General features: G+C 46.3%; 1 protein-coding gene across 2 annotated transcripts in view; it reads left to right on the forward strand.

Annotated features, from left to right (window-relative positions):
- The window catches only part of ASS1 (argininosuccinate synthase 1), a 77,220-nt gene that overhangs the window by 15,007 nt on the left and 48,747 nt on the right, over positions 1-13,466 (forward strand). For both annotated transcript variants that reach the window (XM_083596478.1, XM_083596479.1), the window contains exons 6-8: positions 510-584; positions 10,664-10,734; positions 11,176-11,206. In XM_083596478.1, the coding sequence (XP_083452604.1) occupies positions 510-584; positions 10,664-10,734; positions 11,176-11,206 (177 nt within the window). The remainder of the gene's footprint in view (positions 1-509; positions 585-10,663; positions 10,735-11,175; positions 11,207-13,466) is intronic.

Here is a 13,466-nt window from a genome sequence, read left to right on the forward strand (position 1 = left end):
TGGCATCATAGCGCTTTGAATGTATGGTGTGAAAGTGGCCTATAATGTATCTTCCAAATGTTGCTGGGGTTATATCCTACCAAGCTCTACTCAGAGTAGACTCACTGGAGTTCTTAAGTTCTTAAGTTAGCCATGTCCTCTGATTAAGGAGGACTAACAGTGGATCCTGTCCTTCAACTTCTGGCAGAAGAATATCAGAAGAGCCTGGTTCCTGGGTCAGGCCAGTGACCCATCTAGTTCAGCATCTTAGTTCTCACAGTGGCCAACCAGATGCCCATGATGGGAAGCCCACAAGCAGGTCCTGAGTGCAGCAGCACTCTCCCTACTTGTGATTCCCACCAACTGGTATTCAGGGGCATAGTGCCTCTGACAGCAGAGATGGAACACATTGCGGCTAGAAGCCATTGGTTACTCTGGCCTTGATTTTATGTTGGAACCTGATTCTACCAAACTCATATTTGCTGACAACACCCCCCGAATAACCAGTTCTTTCCCACCACTCTCTGCAGATCATTGCTCCTTGGAGAATGCCGGAATTCTACAACCGCTTTCGAGGCCGAAGTGACCTCATGGAATATGCCAAGGTAGGAGAATTCGCCCATCTCCTGCATTAGTCCTTTCCCCTCGTTCCTGTAGCTGCCATACCCCTGTTAATTCCTGCAATTAAAGGTCTGGTTCTTTGGAGTTTTGGAACTCCCTTCCTGGAGAAGCCAGTCCGGCTCCCTCCTTGTCCTTCCACTGGCAAGGGAAGACTGTTTTGTTCTTTGAGAATTGACTGTTTCTTAAGGGTGAAGCTTTAAGTAGTGCTGTGCTGTTTCTGTCATCTGTATTTTAATACATTTGGGGTTTTTTTATATTTTTTTTATCCTATTCAGGTTTAATTACTTTTTAAAACAATGGTCTTTTATATGTCTTTAGTTTAGTTTTTTGTTTTTTATCTGTTGTTTATCTGTTGTTTATCTGTTGTTTCAGTTTGTGTAAGCTGCCTTGAGCCCTCTTCTGGGGGATAGGCGGTGTATAAATAATAATAATAAATTTACTAATAAATGAGCCACTTGCTCTCATCGCCATTGAGAGCAGCCTGAGGCATTTTAAGCCTCTGCCCCCTGGGCTGCTTCTTCTAGGCTCAGAAGAAGAACCTCAGGTTCTTAACAGGCCAGGCAGATGTCCCTTTCCCATTTTGTAGCCCGCCTCCTGGTGTGCAATGTGAGAGGCGTTTGGTTTCTCAGGCCCACAGGAAGAAGGGGCCTCTGAGCAACCCAGCTCTTGGCCTTTCTAGTGCAGGACATTCTTCCAGGGCCTCAGGTGCTGTGGTCACTTGGTCTGCAGCAGCTGGCTGGAAGTCCTAGACCTGGCCTTGTTTCATAGCTGATGCCTCTGCAGCCTCTGACTCTATGCCCTGGTTGCGGCTGGATTTAAGGGTCATGAACAGGATTTTGCTACTTCAGATTCTCAGCAGGTGCTTCCATGTGGAAATTTGCTGCAGCCTCGGAATGGTCTTCAAATATGTTTTACTCAGAGTATACGTTTTGAAATCTGTTCCTTTGTCTGTCTTGAACTCAGAGCAGGGTTAGCAAAGGCCAGGGGTGCCAACCCGAATAAAATATTGGGGGGGGGGTAAGCCCTGCGCTGCATATTTGATCGTGATGTGATGCATGCACACCATTTGAATGGCAATGCCCATCAATTTTTTGGGGGGGAGGTGTGTGTGCCTGCCCCCTCAGATTTTTTATTGTGGGGCGGAAGGCAAAGGTAAAAGAGGGTGATATTATTCTACACTGCAGCAACACCTATAGTGTCCAGATCAAGGGAAATTAATAGTCCCACTCTATCCTGTCTTGGTCAGACCACACCTGGAGTACGGTGTCCAGTTCTGGGCGCCACAATTTAAGAATGATATTGGCAAGCCGGAATGTGTGCAGAGGAGGGCAACCAAGATGATGAAGGGTCTGGAAAGCAAGCCTTATGAGGAATGGTTGAAGGAGCTGGGTATGTTTAGCTTGGAAAAGAGGAAAGGGCTGTCACATGGAAAATGGAGCAAACTTGCTCCAGAGGGTTAAACTCAAACCAAAGGCTTCAAGTTACAAGAAAGGAGATCCTAACTAAACATCAGGAAGAACTTTCTGACAGTAAGAACTGTTTGACAGTGGAATGGACTCTCTCAGGCAGTTGTGGGCTCTCCTTCCTTGGAGGTTTTTAAGCAGAGTTTAGATGACCACCTGTCATGGATGCTTTAGTTGAGATTCCTACACTAAGGGGGCTGGACTGGATGACCCCTGGGGTCCCTTCCATCTCTATAATTCTATGATTCTATGACTTGACTTGAGCCAGTGTGGTGTAGTGGTTAGGAGCGGTAGACTCCTAATCTGGGGAACCGGGTTCGCGTCTCCGCTCCTCCACATGCAGTTGCTGGGTGACCTTGGGCCAGTCACACTTCTCTGAAGTCTCTCAGCCCCACTCACCTCACAGAGTGTTTGTTGTGGGGGAGGAAGGGAAAGGACAATGTTAGCCGCTTTGAGACTCCTTAGGGCAGTGATAAAACGGGATAGCAAATCCAAACTCTTCTTCTTCTTCTCATTTCCCCTTCTCAAACTTGGAACACAGTTACTCCATCACTGAGCACCCCGTTCCTGTGAAATCGAGGCTGCTTTGCTCATGTCCCCCCCCCCGGGGCGGGGGCTGAAACCTTCCAGAGTGCTATTTAAAAAACTGCCGTCCATTCTGCCTCCTCTCTCTCTCTACACCGTTCACAATGTGTCATTTTCCCCCTTCTTTCATCACAACGAACCTTTAATTTTCTAACCTTCAAGGCCACTTTGGATTTTAGCTGAGCGCAATCTCACCTGCTCGTTACCGCAGCAATTACAGGCACCCCCTGCAGGAGGCTTCCACATATCCTCGGTTTTTGGGGCGTAAGGATACTTCCCCCCTTCTCCTTTTTTTTTTAAAAAAAGGCCCGTAATTACCTAGATGTTAATTGTCATCCACTTTGAAGGCAGAAACTTGTCCCCACTTCAATAGCTCCTTCGAGAGACAAAGTAAATGCCTTTTTTTGCCCTCCCCTCCCCAATGCCTTTTATTCCCCGCTTTTTTTTTTTTTTGGAAGAACAAGTTTCAATAAAACATATTAGAAGTTTTGCATCAGAGCCCCTTGGCTGCCCACCAGGGGACCTTTTCTTTCCCTGCGACTTTATGGAAATGCTTGACAACTGGGCTCAATCAATCAAGAGGAAAAGAGCAGTTCGGTGTATAAACCAGAAAATTGCTTGAGGTTCTCTCTCTCTCTCTCTCTCTCTCTCTCTCTCTCTCTCTCTCTCTCTCTCTTCCTAGTTCTTTTTTTAAAATAAAAAACACCCAACAAAAACGCCCATCTAAAGCGGATCCAAAGCTGTGTTGAGTCAGAAAGAATTATTCTGCAGAGGGTTCTCAGACCGGATGCTGTCGCTCTCGGCCTCCCTTTAAAATTTTATATTTTGGAAATAAAGAGGCACGTGCTTTCCCCGATGCTTGTCTTTTACCATCTGTTATTTATTCCTAAGTAGGCAATTTCTAAGAGACTCCCATATGTTGCCAAACGGTCAAATTATTAACTTCGCCCTCTCTCAGTTTGTTTGTATGTATGTATGTGTGTGTGTATTTTAATTGTTATTGTATGGGAAACTGAAGTGTGCGCCTTTTCTTTCCCAAGAAAAAAAAAAGGCCACAGCTATAAGCTGAGGAGAGGGCCCCCGCTCGAAGCAATTAATGTGGACGAAAGGAGTTGCGTTCCAGACTTTTCAAACCGTGGCCGTGTGTTAGGGAAAGGGCAGGGGGGAAGGGGAAATGGTTGGTTAATGGATGCACAACCTGGGGTTTTTTTGTGTTTGTTTGTGTTCATTCACCACCAGGGTATTGTTGTTTGAATCTAAGGTGCTGGATGAGGATATTGGAGAGCTTTTAGAGAGCCTGTCCTGCCACAAGCAAACTGTTCCTTTATCTCCTGTCCAGCAGATTCAGCCAGGGTTTTGTAACGCTTAGAGAGCCAGACTAAAAGGCAGTCGAAAAATAACACATGCATAAGAATAACCTGTTGGATTAGGCCACTGGCCCATCTATCCCTGCACCGTCTGTTGTCCTCATGGGGGGGCCAACCAAATGCCCTAATGGAAAGTTTTTCCTCCTGGATGTTAGAAGCTTTAAAACGGCCTTCAGTATACCTTCAAGTATACTGGACCGACGGCCTCGGTCCAGTATACCTGAAGGAGTGTCTGCCCATCGTTCTGCCTGGACACTGAGGTCCAGCACCGAGGGCCTTCTGGCAGTTCCCTCACTGCAAGAAGCCAAGTTACAGGGAACCAGGCAGAGGGCCTTATCGGTGGTGGCGCCCTCCCTGTGGAATGCCCTCCCACCAGATGTCAAAGAGAAAAACAACTACCAGACTTTTAGAAGACATCTGAAGGCAGCCCTTTTTAGGGAAGCTTTTAATGTTTAATAGGTTTTTGTATTGTAATATTCCTTTGGAAGCCACTCAGAGTGGCTGGAGAAACCCAGCCAGATGGGCGGGGTATAAATAATAAATTATTATTATTATTACTAAGAATAAAGGACTCATCCACACAGTGCAAAGCTAAACTATGGAACTCACTGATGCATGGAGGCAGTGGCTACCAATTTGAATAGCAACAGGTGGCTACCAACTTGGATGGCTGTATGAAATAATTAGCGTGAGTTCATGAATGAGAGTGCTATCGATGGCTACTAGCCATGCCAGCTGTGCAGTGCTTGTGAATGCCACTTGCTGGAAACTTCAGGAGGGACAAAGCTCTTGTGCGCAGGTCCTGCTTGCAGTTTTCCCAGCAGGGCCACTGCAAGAAGAAGATGCTGGACTAGATGGGCTATTGGCTTAATTCAGCAGGCTCTTAGGTCCTTATCCTCTTATGTTCTTAGCGATGATACAAAGGGACCCATCACTTAGTGGTGGAGCCTGCAGGTTATATGTTAAAAGTCACAGATCCAGTACCTAAGCAGCCCTACTGTACAAAACTTTCATACGGCCAGTCTATCACAGGGACTGATGTGGAACACCCTTAAGAGGCCTGCCGCATCTGTCCCTGTGAGTAGCTGGGCAGTGGTCAGGGCTCTGAGCACAGTTCTTGAAAATGCTTGCAAGTCACTTGGAGACCTTGCTTGTGTACCAAATGACTTATAAAGTCAGTAAATATTATTCTGTGTTATAAATAGTACCCAGAATCTGCTACTACCAAAGTTCACGGTGTCAATCCCCACCATCTCCGGGAAGGGTTGGGAAAGATTCTTGTACTAGTACTATTACTGTCCTATGGCTGGTATTACTTTCTACACAAGCTGTGGGCAAGTACCATTCTTGCTGGGGCTGATGGGAGTTGTAGTCCAGCAACATCTTCTCTATGGTACAGTAATACCTCTTGTTACGTTCGGTTCAGATTACGTCTTTTCAGGTTGCGTCCCGCGGCGACCTGGAAGTACCGGAAAAGGTTACTTCAGGCTTTCGCTGCTCGTGCATGCGCAGACGCTCAAAATGATGCCATGTGCATGCGCAGAAGTGGCGGGTTGCGTTCTGCTCATGTTGCGAACGAGGCTCCAGAACGTATCCCGTTCGCAACCAGAGGTACCACTGTATATTTTATCTGCTTATTCACTCTGCATTTGGATACCTCTGGAGATGACATAACCAAATTTTGCACAGTGGTTCCCAAGACCTAGGAGCAGGTTTTCAACTATGTTTGGATAAAATTGGATGCTGTTTCGAAACAAGATTGCAGACTGTACCTTTCAAAACTGCATTGATTTTAGCCAGATTTCAAAACTCCACAGATTTGGGGGTTCCTAAGAATTACCAAGCAATGCTGGGTTCAAGAGTGCTAATTATTATTAGCTTCTGGAGTCCAATGCCCAGTCTCCTGAATCCCTAACAGGTATTCCTGTGATTCGAGAAAAATAAAGATAAAATTTAGTCTAACGTCATTTAAAACACAGGTGGAATTGGAGCATTTTCAGAGTGCCACTAACAGAAAAGAAGATGACCTGGGTTTTGCTTCACTTTATTTATTTGAAACCTTTAAACCACTGCCTCTTTTAAAACCCATGGTTGCATAAAACACCTAATCCATGTTTCACAGGCTCGTCGGGGTGTGTGTGTGTGTGTTCACGTAGCCTCCGGGGTGGGCTCCAGGACGGGGAATGGCGGGTGGGGTGGGGGAGAGAGAGATTTGTGGTCATAAAAAGAGAATTAGCTTCCCCAGCCTGCCCTCCGCTTCTTATAACAGCCCATTCAGTATAAACAAAGGGGCGCTTTAATTGACTAACGAGCTCTTCAAAGCTAATGGACCAGTGCGGTCGCTGGAGTGTGAAGTGGGTGGGTGGGGGGGTTGCTCCCTTTCACAGGACTCGGAGCGTGGACAACTATACGCTCGCGCAGTCGGCCTCACCCCGATGGATGGGTGAGAAAAGAACAGCAGGCCAGGAAGAGTGCCTTGTGAGCTGAAAGACGTGGGGCAAGGAGTATTTTTTCAGCCCTGAGGAGCCGCATTCCCTTCTGAGTGAGCACTTGAGGACAGTATGCCAGTGGTGGGCGGTGCCAAAGGGAAAAGTGGGTGGAGCAAAGAATATAAAGGTTACATCTGCCTAATAATAATAATAATAATAATTTATTTCTCCCCGCCCATCTGCCTAGGTTACCCCAGCCACTCTGGACGGCTTCCAACATATATAAAAACATAAACTAAACATTAAAAAGCATCCCTATTCAGGGCTGCCTTCAGATGTCTTCTAAAAGTTGTGTGGTTCTTTATCTCCTTGACATCTGATGGGAGAGGGCATTCCACAGGGCGGGATCCACTACAGAGACGGCCCTGTGCCTGGTTCCCTGTAGCTTCACTTCTCACAGTGTGAGGGCCCTGCCAGAAGGCCCTCGGTGCTGGTTAGTTTCTACAAACATACCCTCTCTATCGTCCACCCAGGCAAGCAAGAGACATGATCAGATTTCGAGGACACATTTCAGCCAGGCCAAAACACTCAAGGAGGGTGTGGAAGCAGGGCTGGTGGTGGGTGAGGTATCTGGGGGGGAAAGGCTCAGAAGGCCACATTTGGCCTCTGGGCCTGAGGTGCTCCAGCCCCCAACAAGAGAAATGCCAATGCAAATGATTTGGGTAATTAATTTTTCTGCCACCCTCATGGAAGCAACAGGAAGGCATGTCCCTCCCTGCCAAAACTTGGAAGCACTGGTCTTCAACAGTGAAGATTCACGGGGGATTTTGTGAGATAGCCTCTGTCATAAGAACGTAAACAAAGCCTTCTGGATCAGGCCAGTGGCCCATTCAGCCCAGCATCCTGTTCTCACAGTGGCCATCTAGATGCCCATGATGGGAAGCCCACAAGCAAGACATGAATGCAACAGCATTCTCCCCACTTGTGATTCCCAGCAATTGGTATTCAGAGTCACTGCCTCTGACAGTGGTGGTAGGACATAAGTAGAGTCTGGCTGCTATGGACTATGTTGAATTGTAGTCTAGTCCAATCCAATCCCCTGCAATGCAGGAATGTTTTGCCCCTTGTAGGTCTTGAACCCACAACACTGAGATTAAGAATCTCATGCTCTACCAACCAAGAAACCCACAAGCAGGACCTGAGCACAAGAGCCCTCTCTCTCCTCCTGTGGTTTCTAGCAACTGGTATTCAGAAGCATTTCTGCGTCTAGCTGTGGAGGCAGATCATAGCCATCATGGCTAGTAGCCATCAATAACCCTTTCCGCCATTAATTTGCCCAATCCTCTTTCAAAGCCATCTAGGTTGGTGGCCACTATGAGAGTCAGTTCCACTCATCAACTCTGCTATATGAACGAGTCCTTTCTTTTATCTGTCCTCAGTCTCCTAACATTCAGCTTCATAGGATGTCCACTAGTTCTATTGTCATGAGAAAGGGAGAAAAACTTTTCTGTGTTCTTTTTCTCCAAGCCATGCGTCATTTGATAAACCTCTGTGACATAATCTCTTACTTATCTTTCCTCTAAACTGAAAAGCCCCCAGTGCTGCCACCTTTCTTCTTAGTGCAGCGCTATCCACTTGATCATTTTGGTTGCCCTTTCCTGAACTTTTTCGAACCCTACAATACCCCTTTTTGAGGTAGGATGGGCTATGGCCTGAGGTACATTCTTTGGCCATTGCTGTTGCTTTAAAGTGTTTTCTTGGATTTCAGTATTGAATGGTGACATGGTTCTTGTCACCCACCCTGGGACCTTGCAGCAAAGGGTTGGGTAATAAATCTCTTAATAACTAAATAATAAATTAACAGGCACGCACACACCCTCCTCAATGCAAAGAACCTAGACTTGGAAGTTGTCCCTAACAGATGGTCACCCAGGCTCTGATTCAAGACTTTGTAATGCAGGAAGGAACAAGCACCACGTCAGCACCCGCTGACTGGATTTGTCCAGGAATTGCATGCCCCTCTTTGCAACTTTGCAAAAAAACAAACAAACAGCAAACATCTCCTCTGGCAAATAAAATAAATTATTGTCCCAATTGTCAAATCTTTCAAGTTAAGAAAACGCTGGTGGAGCCTTGCCTTTCCCTGGCAGAGCCTAACACCCCCTCGATCAACACCCCGCTGCTGTGTCGTTTGTCAGGCTGAGAACCATGTCATTGCTACATCTCCCGCTAATTCCATGCCCGTCGTGTAAGTCACCCAGTTTTCACAGACCATTTCACCCACAGAAATGTCGCCGGCTAATTGACTGAGTGGGTGACCCCGTAACAGAGCTGAGGTTTATGACTATCTATATGCTGTGTGTGTGTGTGTGTGTGTGTGTGTGTGAGAGAGAGAGAGAGAGAGAGAGAGAGAGAGAGAGAGAGAGAGAAAGGGGGAGATAGGATAAGGAGATTAATAGAGGAAACGTGAAACGTCTTGAGGCCTTGTGAAAGGCAGGTAGGGACAGCGTGAAACTTTTTATAGGATAAGGATGGATGATTCCATTTCTGGTCTGCTCTCTGCCTGACATGTGTTCATGCATATGACCTTTCTATCCTGTTTCTGCATAAATCTACACACTTTTAAACTTTTTTTTTTTAACTGCATAAAATTAATACTTGGCAAACTGCTGTGATTTATTTGTATAACTATTGCTTAATGCCAAAATAGGTTTCTGAGCACTTTAGAAAGTATATATAAAAAGCACACAACATTACTATAAAAGCTATATTTCGTTTGGACTTTTTTTTTGAAAGATGAAAACTGGACTGCAAAAAATTGGAGAGGATATTAACTGAAGGATATTAACTATGCTGTGATCTGTTCACAAGGTCCAGCATGTGATAATCAGGACAGTTTGCCTAAAAAATTGGATTGAATAAAATCCATACAAGCAGTGGCGGAGCTTCATGCTCCGGCACCGAGGGGCGGAGAGCAGGTGGGGGCAGGGCTGGTGCGCTTCAAGGGGCGTGGCGCACCACCTACAGGGGCGTGGCACCAAGTGCGGGCAGGGGGTGGCAGCCGCAATGACACCCCACCGGGATCACGCTGCCGGGGGCGGTGCGCTCCCCCCGCACTCCTCTTCCTCCACCAGTGCATATAAGAGAATCTTCTCTAGACACCTCCGACAGTGGGAAAGACGACAGCTCAGTGCTAGAGCATCTACTGTACATGCAGAAGATCCCTTGGGCAGTCCCCAGCATCTTCTATTCATGAGGACTAGAGCCTTACAGTATTTTTAGATGAAGGACAATGATTCAGTGACAGCATCTGCACTGCATGCAGAAAGTCCCAGATTTAATCCCCAGTGGCATCTCCAGGTAAGGGTAGGAAAGACTCCCTGCCTGAAACCTTGGACAGAGCTGCTGCCAGTTAGTGTTGACAGTACTGAGCTAGACATATGAATGGTCAGACTTCCCTGGGTTCATAGATGTGATTATGAATATGTTTCACTTGCAGTTAAGAATGTTTGAGGGGTTTGGTCTTTGCAAATTTTGTTATCAACTGACCCAATCAAATTATCCTCTGTTCATGTGTGGATAGGGATTCCCTGCTGAATTGCAAAGCTGAAAATGATTTTAAACAGGAAAATGCTAAAACACCAACACCCCATAGGTACTTTAAGCTACTAGTGTGCTGAAAGTTCGAATGTTGTACTTTAAGTGCATGATGTTAAGTATCCTTCTGGCACCTACTGAATACTTAAAAAATTATTCCAGGAGGCTTTTTAACTGAAATCTGAGTTTGTAATTTTTAACTGATTTTTATTTGCATTGTGTATTGTGTTTCCTTGGACAGCTGACAACTGTGATTGAGCAGTATATAAATGGTTGAAATACATAAATAAATAAAAGGCAGGACTCAGCCTCACATGATCAAAGAGCTTCCATCCTAAATTGCAGGAGGTTGGACAAGAAGACCCTTGGTGTCGCGCTCAACTCTAAAATTCTATGATTCTGCTCCAGCTAACTTCCCCCAAAACATTGCTTATTTCGTGGCCCCAGGAATATTGCAAAAACATCCTGTGACAACTGATGATCTGAAAAGCAAGAAGCAGGCAGAAGCAACAGGTTGTGCTGCTGTCTGTCTGCCATAGCAAAAGCTGTTTCTCCTGACGCTGCACTGCTGTGTTTCCCAGATTTAATTCTTTCTCCCCTTTTCATATTATCTTGTCTGCAGGAGCATGGCATCCCTATTCCAGTGACGCCCACCAATCCATGGAGCATGGATGAAAACCTTATGCACATCAGGTGAGATAATAAGCCGCCCAGAAATGGGCAGGGTACAAATACAGTGGTACCTCTGGTTACGTACTTAATTCGTTCTGGAGGTCCGTTCTTAACCTGAAACTGTCTTTAACCTGAAGCACCACTTTATCTAATGGGGCCTCCCACTGCTGCTGCGCCGCCACCGCACAATTTCTATTCTCATCCTGAAGCAAAGTTCTTAACCCGAGGTACTATTTCTGGGTTAGCGGAGTCTGTAACCTGAAGTGTCTGTAACCCGAGGTACCACTGTAATAAAGTTGTTGTTGTTGCTGCTGCTGCTTGAGAGCAAATGGCCACCCAGCCCAGTGTCCTGTTTCTGACAGAGGTCAGCCCTATGCCACAAGCAGCTCAGGAGGACAAGAGACCCAGTTACTAATTAAACTTTTCTCCTTTTCTCCCTTATTTGATCTCCATATTCCAAAGCTATGAGGCCGGGATCTTGGAGAACCCTAAGGTAAGCAGTGCCTACCAAGAAAAAACAGAGGGGACATGGGAAAGGGTCATAGCTCGGCGGAACAGCACCTCCTTTGCTTGCAAAAGGCCCCAGGTCCAGTCCCCTGTGGCATCTCTGTGTAGGGATGGGAGAGACCCCTGCATGAAACCCCAGAGAGCTACTGCCAGTCAGGGAGCCAGTGTGGTGTAGTGGTTAAGAGCGGTGGACTCATAATCTGGTGAACCGGGTTCGCTCCCTGCTCCTCCACATGCAGCTGCTGGGTGACCTTGGGCTAGTCACACTTCTCTGAAGTCTCTCAGCCCCACTCACCTCACAGAGTGTTTGTTGTCGGGGAGGAAGGGAAAGGAGAATGTTAGCCGCTTTGAGACTCCTTCGGGTAGTGATAACGCGGGATATCAAATACAAACTCCTCCTCCCCCTCCTCCCCCCTTTCCTCTTAATTCCCATTTCACTCCTTGGCCTTGACAAGAAGCAAAATGATTTTTGTTTTTTACCAGTTCTCCTAAAAATATGAACAATTCTTTCATTTATAGACATTATTATATATACAATATTACATGCATATGAACAGGTTTCCTAAAGCAGGGATAGCTGATGTGATGTTTTGGACTATATCTCCCATCAGTCACCATGCCCAGTGGTTAGGAATGGTGGTCCCAAACCAGTCTGAGATAATGTGGTGCAGTAGCTGGACTGGGACCTGGGAGACACCAGGGCTCAAATCCCCAATCAAACATGAAGCTCACTGGACGTGACCTTGGGCCAGTTGCTGGTTCTCTCAGCCCATTCTACCTCACAGGGTTGTGGGAATTAAATGGGTGGTGGTGGTGGTGGAAGAGAATCACATAAGCTACCTTGAGCTCCTTGGAGGAAAAGGTGGGGTATAAATGAGATAAATAAAGTAATAAATAAAACTTCTGGTGCCTTGTTGGCTATTCCTGTACAAAAACAGATGCACACAACAAGATACAAAACTGTATTAAAATAATAATAATCATGTGTTAATAGGTAAAGCATGATGTTGCAGATCTATAGTACCACACAGGAGTAGCATTTTTTAATGCAAATTATAGTTATAATATACTATTCCCCATGTATAATTCTGCATGAAAATACATGAATAGCTCAGGCATATGCTCAGTGCAGGAGGTGGGCAGAGCTCGATGGGATCAGAACAGCCATGTTCTGTGCACAAATCTCGTGGTGGCCATTGCCCATTGAGATTGGTAGGGCAGGAAACAGGAAGGCCAAACAATAGGAGGAGCCAGGCAGAGCCAATGAGAGGCAGAGCCAACTAACTCTCAGAGTGGTTTGACACTCAAGCCCTCTTCCCAGGGAACTCTAGGAACTGTAGCTCTTGGGAGGGGAGGAATCTCCTAACAACTCTCAGCACCTGTAACAAGCTGCGTTTCCCAGGATTCCTTGAGGGAAGCCACCCTAGCATCCCACAAGGCCTTGGACCTGTCCCTCTTCCAGAGATCCTCCTTGCTTGAGCCCATGTGGCTATTACTCCTTAAGTGCTCCTATTGGGGGGGGCAGGCCCAGCAGGCACTGTCCACCCACTTCCAAGTGCTGTCCTCCTTGTCTGGCAGCTCTGTGTGTCACTCCAGAGTTCCTGGGCATGGCCCTCGCTGCATCTTAATGGGGCTGGATGGCTTTGTTGCCTGCTGGTCCTAATCGCTTCCACTTTATGCTCTGCTGGACTTGCCACGCTCAGGGGAGCTACTTAAACTATCCATCAGCACTAATTAGACAATCAGGCACGGAGGGTTGGCCGGGGATGGGGGGGAGGTGATGATGGGTGAGAAAGTTGTGTGTGTGTGTTTGGGATAAAGGTTCTTGTGCCATTCCTGGTAACGGGATGATCCCCTAGACTATGGCTTCTTGAAGCTTTCTGCCATAGAGGACTGCTAATGTGCTGCGAGATGTAAAATGAAAGGCTCCTGTAAGCACCAACTTACCCCCCCCCCAAAGGGAGGGTGCTGTTATCTCTCTGCATGATTACTTACCTCCCAAGGAAACATCACTTGAAAGAGCTTGGGCAGGCAGTTTAATTTGGTGTAAATCATGCATAGTATTGTACTTCAAATGGTTGGGACCCACCCTGGAACCTTATGGTGAAGGGTGGGTGAATAATAATAAATACATCTACTACTACTATTACTACTACTAATTGTATCCAAGTAAGGTTTGCACCGAGTAGATCTATTGAAATTAATGCACATAAGTTAGTCATGTTTATTAATTTTAATGGATCCAC

The sequence above is a fragment of the Podarcis filfolensis genome, assembly GCF_964270895.1.
Source record: "Podarcis filfolensis genome assembly, chromosome: Z".
Lineage (NCBI taxonomy): Eukaryota > Metazoa > Chordata > Lepidosauria > Squamata > Lacertidae > Podarcis > Podarcis filfolensis.